This window comes from Sinocyclocheilus anshuiensis, unplaced genomic scaffold, assembly GCF_001515605.1.
Source record: "Sinocyclocheilus anshuiensis isolate Anshui unplaced genomic scaffold, SAMN03320099.WGS_v1.1 scaffold963, whole genome shotgun sequence".
Taxonomy (NCBI): domain Eukaryota; kingdom Metazoa; phylum Chordata; class Actinopteri; order Cypriniformes; family Cyprinidae; genus Sinocyclocheilus; species Sinocyclocheilus anshuiensis.
This window is the reverse complement of record NW_015544183.1, coordinates 489,883-508,413: the sequence shown is the minus strand read 5'-3', so window position 1 is coordinate 508,413 and position 18,531 is coordinate 489,883. Positions and strand designations below refer to the sequence as shown.

Below are 18,531 nucleotides of genomic sequence, written 5' to 3'. Positions count from 1 at the left end.
CCAACAACAACAAAAAAAAAAACTGCTTTTAATATGTAGATAATTCGCATTTCATATTCCAAAGCATTTTCAAACACATCACACCTTGATATTAGTACCTTCTTTGATAATATAATTCTGTGATGGCACTGCAGAACCGTAAGTGTAAATGAGAGCAAATGCAGACACAACAGGAATTTAAATTGTTTTGGACTGTCGGAGTTTTTGCATTAACCAAATGTGTTGCTTTTTAAAGATTATTCAGAATTAATTATATTAATTGTGATTATTTAATCTTATTGATTATTACTGTACTAGGTTTTTCAGATTTGTTTTGTTGGATAAATAAATAAATAAATTCTAGGTGATATTTTACCATTTTGCTTTAGCACTATGACAATATTCTTTTTATTAAAAAAAAAAAAATTGAGTCCCGATGTCCTCTACCGAGGATATAGCATAACTTATGAATGAAATATCATTAAAAAATTTTTTTTTTTTTACATGTTTTTTTAATGCTCTAAACAATGTAAAGACATTAAAAAAACTTTTCCCTAAAAATCTTTTTTTTTTTCTTAAGAGGTTAAAACAAGAAAAATAAACTTAATATTTTCTCAAAACCAGGTAATTATTTACAGTATATACACTATCAGTCATAATAACTATATATAATTATTAATATTTAAAACTAAAAAGATTTAAAGATTTAAAACTTTTATTTTATTTTAAAATATATTTTAAAATGTAATGTATTCCTGTGATGCAAAAGCTACATTTTTTAGCATCATCCAGTATTCAGTGTCACATGAACCGTCAGAAATCGTTAATATGATGATTTGATGCTCAAGAAACATTTCTGATTATTATCAATGTTGAAAACCGTTGTGCTGCTTCATATTTCAGTGGAAACATTTTTTTTCAGGATTCTTTGATGAATGGAAAGTTCAAAAGAACACCATTTATTTGAAATGGAAACCTTTTGTATTTTAAAAGACCTACCCCAAACCTTTGAATGGTATGGTAGTGTTTAAAATATTAAGCAGCGTAATGTTTTCAACACTGTAAAAATAAATAATAATAAAAAAAGTTTTCAAGCAGCAAATCAGCATATCAGAATGATTTCTGAAGGATCATGTGACACTGAAGACTGGAGTAATAATGCTGAAAATTCAGCTTTGAATACAATACATTTTAAAATATATTAAAACTAACAACAGTTCTTTTAAATTAAAATATTTCACAATATTACTGTTTTATTGTATTTATCAAATACATGTAATCTTGGTTAGCAGACGAGACTTCTTTCAGAAACATTAAAACAATCTTAAACTTTTGGTGTGCTGTATATATTCTAACTTGTATATATATAAGTTGTATATATTCTTTCAAAACATAATTTTGCTTCCTATTCATATTAAGGACATTTATATATTTTTAATGTAAAACAAGACAAAAATACTGATTAAAATAAAGTAGATTTTTTTGGGCATTGAATATATCCTATATCTTACCATACCGATATTACAATGCGCTAAACGTCAACATAAAGTGCAAATGAATTTAAGTACTGTGAGCATAACACCCACAATTCTGAAGGATGAGTCAAGACTGAAGGCAACAGATAGACTTTGACTCCCGAGTCGGTTTGACAGTAATCATGCGTTGTGAAAGGCCTTGAATTTGATCGCTGTGTAATACTGGGCAGGAGCGGTGAGCTGTTGCAGCCGAAACTGGAAGGCAGGGATAAGCTGGTGATACATCACTTATGTGCTTCCTGACGGGAAAGCTGTGTGTACTGACATGGACAACATTTCCCAAATCCATCATAAGCCTGAGTAGATTGTAGAGACCTTTATGTGCTCTACAATTTACGTAAAATTACGATGCTTTTGGTCTGCTCATTCGCCACTGATTATGACATTCATATTGAACATCAACTATGAGAACTATGATAAGGCACTTGAATGATATTTCCCTATCAACCCCAACGGTTCAACGAAAGGGTTGTTTTGGTCATAAACACTACATCCAATTACAGAAAACTGGATTGTTTTCACTTCATAAAGGGTTCGGTATTGTTTTTTTGTTTTTTTTCTTGTTCGCCTCATAATATTCGACAATATAAAATAGCGAGTTGTAAAAATATAAGTTCTCTGGAGGATAATAAAAGTGTTGTTTCTGTACATGTTCTCTTTTGTCACTCTTTTAACATTTATCTACACATTTGTACAGCAGATAGGCAAGCATGGCTTATACATCCTCAGAGAGGCTTGTTCACTGAAAAGTGTCGGATTGTTCCGGAAAGGAAATATTCTTTTTTAAAAATTTTTTTAATGTATTTTCAGCTTTGACTCACTGCTGAAATGCTTCTCAAATAGCCCACTGTGACAAGTTCACCGGGTTGTGATGATGCAAGAGGTGCATCATCCACACCGTCATGCATTACATTCAGACTCATTACCGTAACTGCAGGATTACTTGAGCGACGGGTTGGGGTGCGATGAAGGGCAGTCCGTTTCCTCAACAGTGCTGTTGTTGAGCTGGAGGCGTTCGCACAGCAAACTGGGAGGTCTGGCTTTGATTTAGAGGGTGTGGGACAAATCATTATTGCTTATTGCTTACAAAGAGTGCAGATCTACAGTGGCAGGAACGTCCGCCCCCCCGTCTGAAGCGGTGGGCATCTGCCACCCAGGTTTAGGGAAGCTGTATATCCACTGCCTGTGACAGCTCTTAGATACTCTTTTTGTCTTTCATTCATTCATTTTAGGGCAGAGGTGTGATCGGCAGGCAGGTAATGGGCAGGTCATCATTGGGTGAAGAGGTCAGAAGGTCAGGGGTTAGTGGCTGAGTGGGTTAGAGAGACAAACGAACAGAAAAAGGGGAGGGAAACAAGGAAAGGAGGAAAGAAACAAAAGATAGAGGAGATTAGTTTCAGCTAGTGAAAGCAGGATGACAATTTGAAAAGTATTTCGAAACCGATCACAAGTAGGCTCGTTGATTCAGGCGAGTCTCCCCACAGCACAAGACATAAAACGGTTCAATTGGGTGATATAGTGAGAAAAAGCAGGAAAATACTTTACGCAAGTTAGTCCAGTGCTTGATATTAAGAGATTCTAAACATTAACGTCATGATTTTCTGTAAAGCTGGGTAACACTTTATTTTGATAGTCCACTTAATGCCCAGTTCAGACTACACGATTTTAGCCCGATTTTGCCACGATTTGCTTGACGTAGGGTGTCGTGGGGATTCGTAAACGACAATGGGCGTCGGGACACAAGATTCCATCGTTTCAGCTCGTGTAGTGTATCATACTGGACGACAACCGATTCCGCGTCTGCGATGCTTCACGACATCACGACAGAAAATGTTCCGTCGTCCACGACGAGTTCTGTCACATTGGTGACGCTGACCAACAGCAGCACAGAAGCGCTTTCATACACAGGTTTCAAACATGGCGAAACGAAAGAGAGATGATGGTGCTACTAGGTGGAATTATGAGATGGAGGAAAGGTTCGTGGAGCTGTGGCAACAGTACTCCTGCCTGTTAATAATCATTTTTTTCTCTAACAGCCATAAAATCAGATATCACATCAGATGAATGTTTTCACATTTGCATTGAACTATTTTTATTGTAATATCAGTATGGTTATTTTGATGGTACCTTTAGACAACTGTTGATAAGTAACTTTGCAACTACATGTCAAATAGCAGTCATTAGAGTATTAGCAGACTGCTTAATATCTACTAACACTTTATTTTGATGGTCGCTGCACACGACGTTCTACTGACTATAAGTAACTGTAAGTACGGCAACTTATTCTACTAACCTTAACCTAACAGTCTACAAATGCTCTAATGAGAGTTAGTTGACATGTAGTTGCAAAGTTACTCACAGTTAGTAGAATGTATAAAGTGGACTATCGAAGTAAAGTGTAACCTAAAGCTGCTTTGAAACAATGTGAATTGTGAAAAGCGCTATACAAATAAATTTGGCTTGACTTGAAAGTTTAACTTGTTTTTCGAGGGCGGGACTTATGTTTGTTTGACCAACTGAAAACAGGGGGAGTGTTCATGAAGCCTTTTTGAAAACAATCATATGTGACCCTGGACCACAAAACCAGTCATAAAGGTCAATTTTCCGAAATTGAGATTTATACATCATCTGAAAGCTGAATACATACACTTTCCATTGATGTATGGTTTGTTAGGATAGGACAATATTTGGCCGAGTTACAACTATTTGAAAATCTGGAGTCTGAGGGTGAAAAAAAAATCAAAATATTGAGAAAATCGCCTTTAAAGTTGTCCAAATTAAGTTCTTAGCAATGCATATTACTAATCAGAAATGAAGTTTTAATATATTTACAGTAGGACATTTACAAAATATCTTCATGGAACATGATCTTTACTTAATATCCTAATGGTTTTTGGCATAAAAGAAAAATCAATAATTTTGACCCATACAATGTTTTTTTGGCTATTGCTACAAATATACCCCAGCGACTTGAGACTGGTTTTGTGCTCCAGGGTCACATTTCTGCAATTAGTTTTCATGGCGCTAGTAAAAAAAAATAACTTCAGCTTTAACTAATGTGCTCAGTAAGTTTCTCTTCAAACTGTTGTTTTATCGTGACAGTCGTAGACTCGAAAAGGAAAAGTAGCCATAGAGGAAGATTTCGTAAAAAAGCTTTTGGTTCACGTATTTGCGTAGGGGATGTTTCAAGCATAAATAATAACTCTTGCTGTGGGTTGACTGAATGTGAGAGCCGTGGAAGAACTGTTGATCTTCATCTTTGTAATATAGTAAAATCATGAGGTAAAAGCATGATTTTACACACAGCATGAGGACCAGCCTGTCCTGAGAGGTCACATGTTAAAAAGGAAGAAATCAAGCGAGAAAAAACTGAGAAAACACAAAGGAATACAACTGTGGCAAATGTGTCTAATGGTTAGTAGCAGTCAAGTGAATGGACAGACTGAAGGTCCGGTCACACCAGGCTTTAAGCATGACAGGATATGATGTCATGCTCTGCTCTAGATTCCGTTAAAGCATTCAAATGGAATTCAAACAGATTCAGTTCAATTCAAACGTTGGGTTCGGATCTGGACTGCATAATCTAATTAGTGATCTCTGCTTTATGATCTTTGCAAATTCCAACACAATATGCTGCAGCAAGCAGATGCTGACGGTCACAGGTGTATGAATGGGAGCGAGTCTAGTGTGACCGGCCATGAGAGAGACAGCTGCTAATGAAATGAGAGGAGAGATCTGAGGACAGTCAGTGAAGGTCACAGTGTTACCTGACTGCTATTAAGCACTAGAGCTCTTAAGAGGTTCCTGCATTAAGCCGCCAGTTATGATGGAGATGGAAGATCAATGCTTTTCTTAGTAAATTGAGACGTTGAGAAATTTAGTCAGAAATAATTTAGGGCCAGAACAACTGCTGGTGGGTTTTTTACTCAAAACAATTTTTTATTGCCTTTTGAAATTCTTTTTTGTTCTATTTACAACAACATAAAAATCTTGGCCTTAATGACACAAAGCAACACTACAAGGTATTTTCTAGCATAAAAGCCATGGAAATTCAAGCTGTGGGACTTTTAGCCATTACCCTCAGCATAGCAGACTACTGACAAATCACAGGACACATAATATAAAATGCTTTTGCATATAAACATTGAAAAAGTCCTGTCATTCATATATAAAGCCCTAACATGTATCCAAAAATATAGGCAATTTTCTAACATGGTGCTTTAAAGCTGCTATGATGCATATTTTTCTTTCCTACAAATAGCCCTCTATAATACCATTGCTATCTCTTCCAAAATACAAGTAAAATTTGACAATTCAAATACATTCCTGCTTTATATATTTTTAGATATATATTTTTATATATATTTTAAAAGCCACAAGTAAATACTATTTTCTTTTCGACAACAAAAAATAAAAAGAAGCTTACAGTAAAACATAAAAAATGTATCATCAGGCTGTACCTGTATAAAAGTTCCAAATATGTATTAAACTTGTTGCTAGTGACACAGATTTAGTGAAGATAATTTTCCTTTCTTTAAAGTCGAAGTGTGTAATTTCTACACCACTAGTGTCTCAACAGAATTGCATTTTTATACTGTTCCATTACTAATATTATGTCATTGATCAAGTCAATGTTGCTGTGCTCATACAAACCAGTCAATGCTTTGTAGGAGTCCACATTTTTGGCTCTATCCTAGTGTTTACACATTTCAAGGGAATCAACCTACAGATGGCTTACTAATAATTGTGACTGCATATATTTTAACATTGAAAATATCACACACTTCAGCTTTAAAGATCTCCTAATGGCATTTTTCTGTTTTGAAAAGCCTATAACCTAATGATAGTGAACGTGGATTTTAACGTGCATTATGACTATGATTTGTATTTGTATATCCACATTAGGCTACATGTAGTTATAAACAGTCACTTTAACTCATTTGGAAGGGACACATTCATGATGCGATCTCCGTCTATTCAAATGGCTCCAAAATGTTTCAAGAGTCAATATATAAAAACGCTATTTAGTGTTTGCATAACTAGAGAAAGCTAGAAATGTTGAGCGTAATGGGGTGAATAAAGCCCATGCTCACATGAATAGCTCCATTATTTGTCATCAACATCATGCTGAAATTATAAGGTCATCAGAATAATGGAATGAAGTCAACCACTCCACCTGTGCAGGGAAGACCTTGTGTGTGTGTGTGTGTGTGAACCAAAGGGTTTAAAACAAACACACCTTATTAAACAGCACAGTGTACTGAATTCAAGCTGTTGATGACACGTCTTTTAACATGCTCAAACTGCACATGCTTCACAACAGATCAGGACCAACAGTGAGTTGCTACTGGTAATGAATAGAAGCACATGAACTAAACTAACCTCTGTCTGCGGTCACTATCCTTTGGTAAGGATGGACGCGCATTTCGTGCCTTCGAACTTTAGTTGTCACCGCACCTGCTTGGATTGCAATAACATCACCAGAAAACAGATCAGTCAAACCTCACAGTCTCCATCAGATAAATCAAATCAGACAGCTTTCGTAAAACGCCCGAATGTGTTTGACAAATGCAAATCATTTAAATGATACAAGTTAAGGCACAAATAATACCCCCCGCCCCATATGTAAATATCTCATGTGTTTGTACAAAATTCAAACATGGTTTCATTCATCCTCAGTGGATCCGTGGGTTTTTGCGTAGCTTGCACACAGTATGACAGACAGGAGTGCACACTCTCAACGGGAAGCTTTACTAGTCACGTAATCTTGCGCTGGAGCGACAGTGTCTTTAAATATAATACTGATAAAGTCACTCTCTGAGAGAGAACAACATTTAGGCACATCTGCTGGAGTACAAAAAATAGAGGAAAATAGAAATGCACACAATTAATTAAGTGATTAGTAAAGCAGGACACTCATTTTTTTTTTCCTCCTTCCATTCCACATCGAAGCATAGCAGTCAGAGGCACAGTCCAGGGGAAATACGTGGGAGTATGGAGGCATATGTATGGCATTACAAGTACAGCCTCTGTGGGCTCTGGGAATAGCCAGTGTAAACGAACAGGAGTGTGTCTGACTGACTGCTAGGCCAGATTCATGCTTCTGAACAAACACCACTCAGAAGCAACAAGGCAGCTGTGAAACGAAAGCATGTGAATGTTAACACTCAGATCAGATGAGGGGCTCAGTGAGGATCCTGGGAAACACATTTAGCCTTTCGTGGGGAAAGCCACACCTAAAGAATAAAGGAAGGGAACGGGGAAATTAGTGGCAGGACTGGCGGTCCTTGGGGAAACAACACACACCACAGTCAGATGGAGCACGTTTTAGGACAATTCGTGGCAATGGGACAATCTCACTAAAACGAGATCATAAACTATTTTATAAACTTTAAAAAAAAATTGGAGTCAGTATGATTTTTTTAAGTTTTTGAAAGAAGTTGCCTATGCTCGCTATATTTATTTGATCAAAAATCCCCCAAAAAACTGTAATATTGTAAAATATTACTTTTAAATATTGTAATTTATTCTTGTGATGATATACTGAATTTTCAGCATTATTACTCCAGTCTTCAGTGTCGCATGATCCTTCAGAAATCATTCTAATATGCTGATTTACTGCTCAAGAAATATTTCTTCTTATTATTATTAATGTTGAAAACAGTTGCGCTGCTTAATTTGTTCATTTTCAGGATTCTTTGATGAATAGCGAACAGCATTTATTTGAAATAGAAATCTGTTGTAACATTATAAATGTCTTTGCTGTCACTTTTGATACAATTTAATGCATCCCATTGCTGAATAAAAATAAACACTTTCTTTAAAAAAAATCTTATTGACCCCAAACTTTAGAATGGTAGTGTATGTCTAGATCATATTTTGAATAAAAAAAAGAGAAATATAATACAATATAATAAAATACAGCTTTTTGTATTAAGAAATTTTGCAAAGTGACATAAAACAATTAAGCATCATTTCCCATATTGTCATTACATCTGGGTGTTTTAATTTTTAATTTCTCTTTTTTAATAATTCTCATCATTTTAATTCTAAATGCATTTACTAGAGCTGTAATACTGCAGTGCAACTAATACTACAATGAATACTGTAGAGTTGAAATACTATTATAATAGCTTATTTCTTTGCATAACAGTAGTGAGAAAGAGATTTTTACATCTGTAGGGCTTCAGTAAATATGACTGAATTCAAATGCTTTATGCACTTTATATCAACACTTTGGGTTGCATGTATAGATATTGTCATATGGATGTACAGCTAATCAAATCTGTAATAGGTTATAATCTGTTATTAAAGGAAATACCCAATGTAGTAACTCACTTTATTTATTTATTTTTTTTCACACTATTTCATTGTCAAAGGCTATTTTTGCATTTTTGCTGCAATTCAACTAATGCATGCGGTTTGAAAAAGGCCTTACAGAGATAAGAGTATATTGGGAAAATGTGCTGCTACAATGTTACAATGCAGAATATCTTAATTTTCTTTATGCCAAACATGTTTCTTGTATTTTCTTTCAATTTTGGGGTAAACTTCGACCTGAACATGTTATTAAAAGGCTTTGATAACTCTATAGAACTCGAAGGCAATATTCTCACAGTTTGATTATATATATTGTGACTATGCCATTTTAGATTTTAAGCCAAACTGCCCCACCATAGTGCATTCAACTGCCCTAAAACTGCTCGATGAACAGCCTGGCTTTCAACAGATGCCCCATCTCAAATAGTTTCCCTCCCAATTTAAGCAGCCCCCATTTGGCCCCACTGTCCCCTCACCATCCTCATGTTGCCCCTCCTGATGCCCCTCACCCTGATGCGGCCCGCTCAGACTGAGGGATGGGGGTCATCCAGAAAGGCTTGTGCAGCAGTTTGGGGCTCAGTGCTTTGTCTCCCTCATCATTGTACACATAAAAAACTAAAACATCACATTACAGATCAAAACAAAAGTACAAAACCAAAAAATAACAGAAAAACAAAAACCATCATTTAAAGAAACAGACTGAATGAAAGAGGCCGGGGAGTCCAGCCAGTCCGATAAGAGGGAGGTGGGGCAGGGGGGCGTGTCTGCAGTGTGAGGGAGGGGCTTGTCGGAGGGGGCGGGGGAGAGAGGGGGCAGTTTAAAAGGGAGGCCGACCGGTTGGCTCTCCGCGCTGGACTGTGATGGGAATGTGACAGGTCTGAAAGCCCAGGTAGAGGGGCAGCTCTTCGGCCTTTGAGGATGCTGTATAGGTCACACAAGAGAGAAGACAGGGTGAAAACCTCCTCTCAGCACTCCCACCCCCCCAAAACATCCTATCTCTTATGGGACGTTCACACATACAGCCGTTATATCACTGGAGGTTGCCAGTGGCTCTGCTTTACTACTGTTTTAATGGTTCTGCCTTAATTAACCAAATGAGAAAAAATAATGTGCACGGTTATTATGATTATTATGGTAATCAGCACCAAAAGCCGTTTTTTCAGTCTTTGCAAGAATAGGCATACAATCAGACAACACCAAAGCCTGTCACTTTCTTAGAACTTTCTTAACTTCTAATCTAAAAAAGGTTTTGTGAATCCGGCCCCAGATTGTTCATAAAAAGTCTGGCACACAAAAATTTCAAATGTAGTTAAAATGTAAACATAATATTATAAACTGGTTAGTTCTTAATGGTTCTGGTGAGGTGTCCATAGCTTTTGAAAAGTTAATCACAAATGCAATTTACTGGCTGTAAAAATAAGTTGTCATTATAATTTGACAAGGTTTTCTTGCACACTAAAAAACATTCTGGAGGAAAAGTTTTTAAATATAAATTTCAGCAGTGCATAATACATCATGAATGTTGATAAATGATGAACGATTATGAATAAATAAATCAAACGTACTTTTTGTAAAGTTTGGACAACTGACTAAATTTATATTCTGACAAACATTTTGATTCTTTTTTTTATAAAGTCTAATACTGAAATGCCTGAAAGTAGTTTTGTAAACACATACACATTTTTAATTTTTAATTGTATTTAATTGTATTTTTAAAAAAGAAATTAAATAATTTTTTTAATTGATTTTTCCTACATAAATTAAACCAGATAATGAAGGAAAATCAGTCCAGTATCCTTTAGTAATGTTTATCCCGGGAGAAATCTAATAAAGTTAATATCAAATACATTTGAAGTTTTTTTTGGTTTCCATACCTGCATTTATGTTATTTCATAGTTTTGATGACTTACTGTTGTTTTAAAATATGGAAAAATATGAACAAACAAAAAGATGTGTCCAAATGTCCAAACCCTAGTAAAAAGTAATATATTTAAAATACATTTATTTCATACTAAGTACTTTCATACTAAGTATAGTTCAAATCTATAAACATATTTACTGATATATCGCTCAAGACTTACTGATATAAAACTAATTCAACTTTGTTTGGAGTAATACTTGTGCACAATGCATATTTCTTATTATAAAGCCTAAAATGTGTTTTAATGTCACTATTGATGAGGATTGTATGATCTTTGAATAATATCAGTCTTTAAATGCAAGATATTTAAAGTGTACCTAAAGTATACTTGCAATAGTTCCACTTTAGCTCAATCAAATATACTTAAGTATTTCTTTAGTTGGACTTCAGCACTACTTCCACACAATTAAAGTGCATTAAGTACAAAATTAGTTGTTACAATTTAGCAGACTTTAAGTATACCAGTTTAGTATACCAAAAGTACAATTGCAGGGTATTTTTATTAAGTACATAATTATGTAAATGTATTTGTAGTATACTTAGCATGAAATAAATGTATTTCAAATACATGTTAGCATATTTATTTTTCACTAGGGAATTGATAACATTTATGTCTCCAGTTTGTGCCTTGTATGATGAGATGAACTTTTCTCAACTTTGCTGTATCGCTGGACACGCCCACACTAGTTGCTGTCAATCACGTCGCTGGAAATCACCAACTGTCACTATAAATATATGACTCCTAGTTGTTGCAAACCACTGTATGTGTGAACATGCTGTAGTGACCTTCCCTCCAGCCCAGGAACATCCACCCACAGACAAGGCTGGTATAGTCCTATAAGGACCGTGCTGTGAACCATCCTGCTTGAGACGAGCTCAATAAACATGCTTATTGGACAGTAGCTAAACCCTACTTCATCTGCTCTAATTGGACACCCTGCTCTTGGCATTGGGATGGGCTATTTGTTGCTGCTCAACTTAACACCATGCCTTTGGGAGAAGCTAGTGTTAAACTGGCAGAATGCTGTTGGTTACATGATATTCATAATCGGCTTTTCTCAAGTGCTTTAATGAAGCCATACAGCTTGTGTGGAGTGGAGAGGACAGGGCTTTTGAGAGCAAGCGCTCTCATTATTCATATAAAGCCAGTAGAGCACTTAAAAGCCAAATCATTTATGCAAACATTTCTTAAAAGGATTTTTTCTTTTTTGTGATGAGGGAGTACTTTTTATGACGCTAAATGGATTAAGTGGAAAAGACTTAATATATTGTTGTTTGCTCTTTTATATTATTGCCTATTACTTGCTTCTGTGACAGCAGAGGCTGGTGATGCTGGTGGCCCTAATGGGGGAAACCATTAGGCTTTTTGTTGGTATAGGAGAGCAGGTTTTGTATGTTGGGGGCTATTTAAGAGGAATGGCATAGGGTAGGGGTGGACGGTATGACCCAAATCATTCATTACAGCATGAGACATTTTATAGAATGGTAAAGCAATATATCATAATATACAGTACTAATTAAAATATCTTGTTGATATTTTCTCTTTTTATATGGCATGCAAACAAAAAGATCAGGGGCTGGATTCACATATCATTTGGGATACAATTTGTCTTAACTGCTATTTCTCCTTATATTTTAACGTAAGAATATCTTATCTAAGAATAAGATAAGAATATTTAGCATTTCCAAAAAAACATTTCTAAAGAATGTTCTTACCTTTTTTCTTAAGACTTTTTTTTTTCCACCCAGAAATGAACATTTGCTGAAAATGTACTGACTCTCAGACCATCCAAGATGAGTTTATTTCTTCATCAGAATCAGATTTGGAGAATTACAGCATTACATCACTTTCTCACCAATGGACCCTCTGCAGTGAATGGGTGCCGTCAGAATGAGAGTCCAAACAGCTGATAAAAACATCACAATAATCCACAAGTAATCCACACCACTCCAGTCCATCAATTAACATCTTGTGAAGTGAAAAACTGAGTGTCTGTAAGAAATCCATAATTAAGGTGTTTTAACTTTAATCCATCACTTCTGTCCAAAATACGAGTCCCATAATAACGGAAAAACTGAACTTCCTCCAGTGAAAAATTCCATAGCCTTTTGTCCTCTCACATCAAAATATGATATGCATATTTCTCTCCTGCTTCAGAGGAGATGACGTTTTCACTGGAGAAAGTAATATTATGGATAGAGGACTCTTATTTTAGCTGGAAGAACTGGTTTGAAATTAAAAACATCTTAATGATCAATTTGTTTCTAACAAACACACATAGTTTTTCACTTCACAAGATTTTAATTGATGGACCAGAGTCATGTGGATTACTTGTGGATTATTGTGACAATTTTATCAGCTGTTTGGACTCTCATTCTGACGGCACCCATCAACATCCGATAAATTAAGAAAACATTGTTTTCACAGATAGCAGGGAATGTTCTCTATTTTTTCAGCTCATTAGCTGCCCTTTGGACGTATGTACTAATTCTGTCTCACAAAACTGAGACACTTGTCAGAACATTTATCAGGGTTACTTGAGAGAGGATTACTGAGAGCTGCGGTTACAAAGGCCTCAAACAATACCGTCTCTGTTTGCTTGAGAGGAGGTGGCGGCTTACGTGATTTGATATTGGCGTCTCTGTAGGTGCCGTTAAGAATGGCCAGTTCCATCAGTTGCATCTTCTTCAGACTGTCCTCGCCTTCAGCCTGACGGTATAAAGAAACACATAAGGACATCAAAACAGATGCACACAAACAAAACACACTACTGTTACCGTTCACACTGCAGCTATTAGCGTTTTTTCTTCAACAAAACCTCCCATACCTTGTCTCGCACATAGGTTTGGCCTGTGCATTTTAAGCACAGGGTTCCGTTGTACATATTTAATGTGTGTTTTTTCTCTACTGTGGTGGTAATAAACCTCAGTACTCAAGTGGGTGATAGTTTCCTTCAAATGTCTGTGCCATTAAAACAGTTATTTTTCTGGTAGCTAGCTACAAACATGTCGTCCATTTAAATAACTGCTCCCTTTTGTCCTCTCACATCAAAATATGATATGCATATTTCTCTCCTGCTTCAGAGGAGATGACGTTTTCACTGGAGAAAGTAATATTATGGATAGAGGACTCTTATTTTAGCTGGAAGAACTGGTTTGAAATTAAAAACATCTTAATGATCAATTTGTTTCTAACAAACACACATAGTTTTTCACTTCACAAGATTTTAATTGATGGACCAGAGTCATGTGGATTACTTGTGGATTATTGTGACAATTTTATCAGCTGTTTGGACTCTCATTCTGACGGCACCCATTCACTGCAGAGCATCCATTGGTGAGCAAGTGATGTAATGCTACATTTCTCCAAATCTGTTCCGATGAATAATCAAACTAATCTACAACTTGGATGGCCTGAGGGTGTGTAAAGTTTCAGCTAATTTTCTTTTTTGGTGAACTATTTTTTAAGAATTTGAAACCCTCAAATGTAAGATGTTTAATGAGAGTGCAAGAAAGAATGAATGCAACTGACCACTCCATCTTAAGACAGGATATTTAGAAAACATGACACCAAGTGCTTAACGGCAGTCAAACCAGGGTTCGGAATCACGATGCCGGCTCAACATCATCATGTCTGTCAGCCATCGGTGATGGACGATGGCATCGTCTATTGGCACAACCCTACTTCTGACCCCAAAGTCTGACCATGCATGAGTTTCGTTGAGATGTTGAGATGAGTTGAGATAAGTTGAGATGTTGATCGGCAACCCTAAACAATCAAACTTGCTTCAAATAGTGCAACTTCAGTTTAAAGTTTTGTATTTTTACCCCATATTTCCTCATAGCAAGTGTAAGTAAGGTAAATCAGATTTATTTACAAAATGTCACATGGTATAAATCATCATACCGCCCAACCCTAGTGTACAGCCATGTAAAGCATGGGAGTCCACGGCCCATGCCGAAGAGGGATCTGGGGGTTCTGTGTAGTGAGACAAGTGTAGCTATGCTTACCTAAAACCCCGCTGGAGTCGATTGGATACTCCAGAATGGAGGTGGCGGGGGCCAGTGTGTAGGGGTACTCATAGGGCGTCGCGTAAATCAGGCCCGACTCTGGACCGGGCTGCACTAGGGTGGCAGCTGCTGGGTGGGCCGAGCCGTTGGGCATGACAGTCTGGATCTGGCGGATGAGGGGCATGAGGGTGGGCCCTGCAGGCGTGGGCGTGCGCAAGGCGGTGGGAGGCAGGACAGGTGCTGGTCCGGTGATGATACGTGGCGCCTGGGCGCTCGCTGCAAGAGAGAATGCAAGGGCAGCTGCGGTGAGTGGAAAAATGCGAGGGTAGGGGTGGATGAAGACGGGTGGGGTAGGGACAAAAAAAGACAAAAACATTTAGTACCATGCACAGGCAAACACTGGACACAGAGCATGACTATTTAGCTATTGCTATTTAGCTATTCATTAGTAAACAAGGCAGGGGAGGGGCCAGCATGTTCAAACATACAGCTTAGTAACAATATCACACTCCTGCAGATCTATAGCGCTTCAGTATTATTTACTGAAGCAGCAGAGCGAAGAGGAGGATGTCACAACATCCGATAAATTAAGAAAACATTGTTTTCACAGATAGCAGGGCATGTTCTCTATTTTTTCAGCTCATTAGCTGCCCTTTGGACGTATGTACTAATTCTGTCTCACAAAACTGAGACACTTGTCAGAACATTTATCAGGGTTACTTGAGAGAGGATTACTGAGAGCTGCGGTTACAAAGGCCTCAAACAATACCGTCTCTGTTTGCTTGAGAGGAGGTGGCGGCTTACGTGATTTGATATTGGCGTCTCTGTAGGTGCCGTTAAGAATGGCCAGTTCCATCAGTTGCATCTTCTTCAGACTGTCCTCGCCTTCAGCCTGACGGTATAAAGAAACACATAAGGACATCAAAACAGATGCACACAAACAAAACACACTACTGTTACCGTTCACACTGCAGCTATTAGCGTTTTTTCTTCAACAAAACCTCCCATACCTTGTCTCGCACATAGGTTTGGCCTGTGCATTTTAAGCACAGGGTTCCGTTGTACATATTTAATGTGTGTTTTTTCTCTACTGTGGTGGTAATAAACCTCAGTACTCAAGTGGGTGATAGTTTCCTTCAAATGTCTGTGCCATTAAAACAGTTATTTTTCTGGTAGCTAGCTACAAACATGTCGTCCATTTAAATAACTGTGCTCAGCGAGATTTTCTTCAAACTAATTCAAAGAGAAAACTAATCGTAGAAGACAACGACCTACACTAACGCCTGATATAAGCACTAAGAATGCATACATGTGTTGCATTCGGACACTTTTTGAAGCTTAAATGTGTGAAATCGAGCTTGCATAATTAGTATATGAATTAACAAACAATGCACAGTTTATGTTTCAGACTGAACTAATTACAAATACCGTATTGACCCAAATATAAGATATGTTTTTTTCTTGGAAATACATCCGAAAAAACGCGGTCGTCTTATATTCATTTCACTAAGAAAAGACAAGATTTGTTTTTTAAAAAGCCTTTTTCCAAAAGGTACATCTGGAAAAAGGGGGGTCGTCTTATAATCAGGGTCGTCTTATATTCGGGCCAATACGGTAGTGAAAATTAACTATTGTACATTGTCTAGTAGTGTGACAGTAGTTTTTTTAGTTATTTACTGTACACTCATCACTCCACAGCATTTCCAGAATTCCCTGCATATTATTTGATGTCATCTGTTTAGCTAACTGATTTTTCAAAATGGCAACTTGACTACAATTGACGAACTGTACCTTTTAGAGTCGGCATGAAACAAAAATTGCAATAGTCTTTTTTTTCCTGAGTGAAATAGCTTCTGGCTAATTTTGGTCAAAAGTTATTTCGCCTAGACAATGTCTCACTGATTGCTCTGAACAGCAACAAAAATTCTGCCAACACAGTTTTTTTTACTAAATTTTATTTAAATATGACAGCAGTGAATTAAAAAAAACAAACAAACACATTTTGCTTAAGAAGAATGATATATTTTTATATAATTTCAATGCCTTTGTTGAATTGCACTTGCTTTATGTAAATGTAACATGTTTTTCTGTATGGTCTGAAAAAAATAAAAATAAACAACAACAACGATAATAATAATAATAATAATAAAATTGTAGCTTGCTCATTTGTACTATGGAACAGCTCTAGAAGAAGGTGACAATGCCTGTTTGGACAGCCATGTTCCTCACATCATATCTGAGCTCGAGAGATCAGTGCATTCACTCCCTCAGTCTCAGTCTCTGTCCCGTGTGGAGATGAGATGTATTTACTGCCCTGCAGCACTGCTCCTCTAAGGGGCCGTTCCGCTGCGCCCTTCCGTTCCCTGTGTATCTAAATATCAATACTTTATTAAGTCAAGAGCCTGCTGATGAATAGAGTGGGACAGAGCTGTTATAAATCACTCTCTGTCTTTATTTAACCAGCCTAATGTGCTCTGTCCTTGAGAGGCAGGCCTCTGAAAGCGCTGCACTGCACATTCACTTATGAGAACCTGAGAATGAGTTGAGGGGAAAAACTCTTTCGGAGATGGCCTACATAGAAGAACTTATGAAAGTTATGGTATGAAGTTCTAAAGTTATGAAATATATATGTTATTTCTACTGTGTTGTTTTGATCTACAGTATTTCGTCCTGGTGAGCAGACATGCTTTATTAGCGATGACAGATGATGGGACTGCAGGAGGCTGTATCTCTTGTTTTGAAAGATTCAGGAGGTTGAAGCGAGCTTGGTCTCATGGATAAAAGAGAGTATTTAATGGCTATAGGTATCTTGTTGAAAAAGAGTGTTTGATTCTGCAGGACAGCTGAATCATTTAATAAGGTTTTTGTCAATTTTGTGTTAAAACTATTGGTTCTAACATAGTGTAAGACTGATCGAATAATGTGCGAAGATATTGTTAAAGGGATAGTTCACCTAAACTAAAAATGTCATGAGTTTCTTTCCTCTGTTGAAGAAAATGGTATAACCAAAGGGTTGCTGGTCCCCACTGACTTACATAGATTCCAAATACTATGAAAGTTAATGGGGACCAGAAACTCTTTGGTTACGTACATTACGTACTTCTTTTGTGTTAAGCAGAATTTATACAGGTTTATCGTCAACTTGACGATGAGTAAATGATGACAGAATTGTCACTTTTGGGTGAACTATCCTTTAAAAAGTGGTTGATTTTACTTCTGGTACTTTCATCACATTGGAAATGGAAGGTTGAGTCAACCAAATTGCATTGTGGGATTCGGTATTTCATTAAATGTGCTGTACACCACACATCTGGCAAATACAGTACTGCAATAGTTCATGCATACAGAAAATCTGTGTACTGTACATGGTGTACATACTGCACTCTGCAGAAATAGCAAGAGTAGTATGGTAGGCCTGCTTTTTTGAACATAGTTGGGTTAGCATACTACCATACTATTTGTACTAATTCATCAGTGTGCAGTATGTATACTGTGCACAGAATGGGAATTTCGTGTATAAACACCTGTTCAAAATTTTGGGGTAGGTAAGATTTTTTCATGTTTCTGAAAGAAGTCTCTTATGTTCACCAAAGCTGCATTTATTTAAACAAAATACCATAAAAACAGAAATATTGTGAAATATGATTACAATTTAAAAGAACTGTGTTCTATTTGTATATATTTTAAAATGTAACGTATTTCTGTGATGCAAGGCTGAATTTTTAGCATCATTACTCCAGTCTTCAGTGTCACATGATCCTTCAG

At 36.8% G+C, this 18,531-nt stretch overlaps 1 protein-coding gene across 4 annotated transcripts in view; it reads right to left on the bottom strand.

The window, feature by feature from the left end:
- Positions 1 to 1,428: 1,428 nt before the first annotated feature.
- Positions 1,429 to 18,531, bottom strand: part of LOC107696379 (protein quaking) — a 130,373-nt gene continuing 113,270 nt past the window's right edge. Inside the window, exons 5-9 of one of the 4 annotated variants that reach the window (XM_016496680.1) lie at positions 15,571 to 15,658; positions 14,767 to 15,066; positions 9,669 to 9,755; positions 6,897 to 6,974; positions 1,429 to 2,823 (exon numbers count right to left, since the gene is read on the bottom strand). In XM_016496680.1, the coding sequence (XP_016352166.1) occupies positions 2,810 to 2,823; positions 6,897 to 6,974; positions 9,669 to 9,755; positions 14,767 to 15,066; positions 15,571 to 15,658 (567 nt within the window). In that variant the 3' untranslated portion in view covers positions 1,429 to 2,809. Of the gene's footprint in view, positions 2,824 to 6,896; positions 6,975 to 9,668; positions 9,756 to 14,287; positions 14,525 to 14,766; positions 15,067 to 15,570; positions 15,659 to 18,531 lie in introns of those variants that run through there. The other 3 variants (XM_016496682.1, XM_016496679.1, XM_016496681.1) reach the window with 3 other exon arrangements.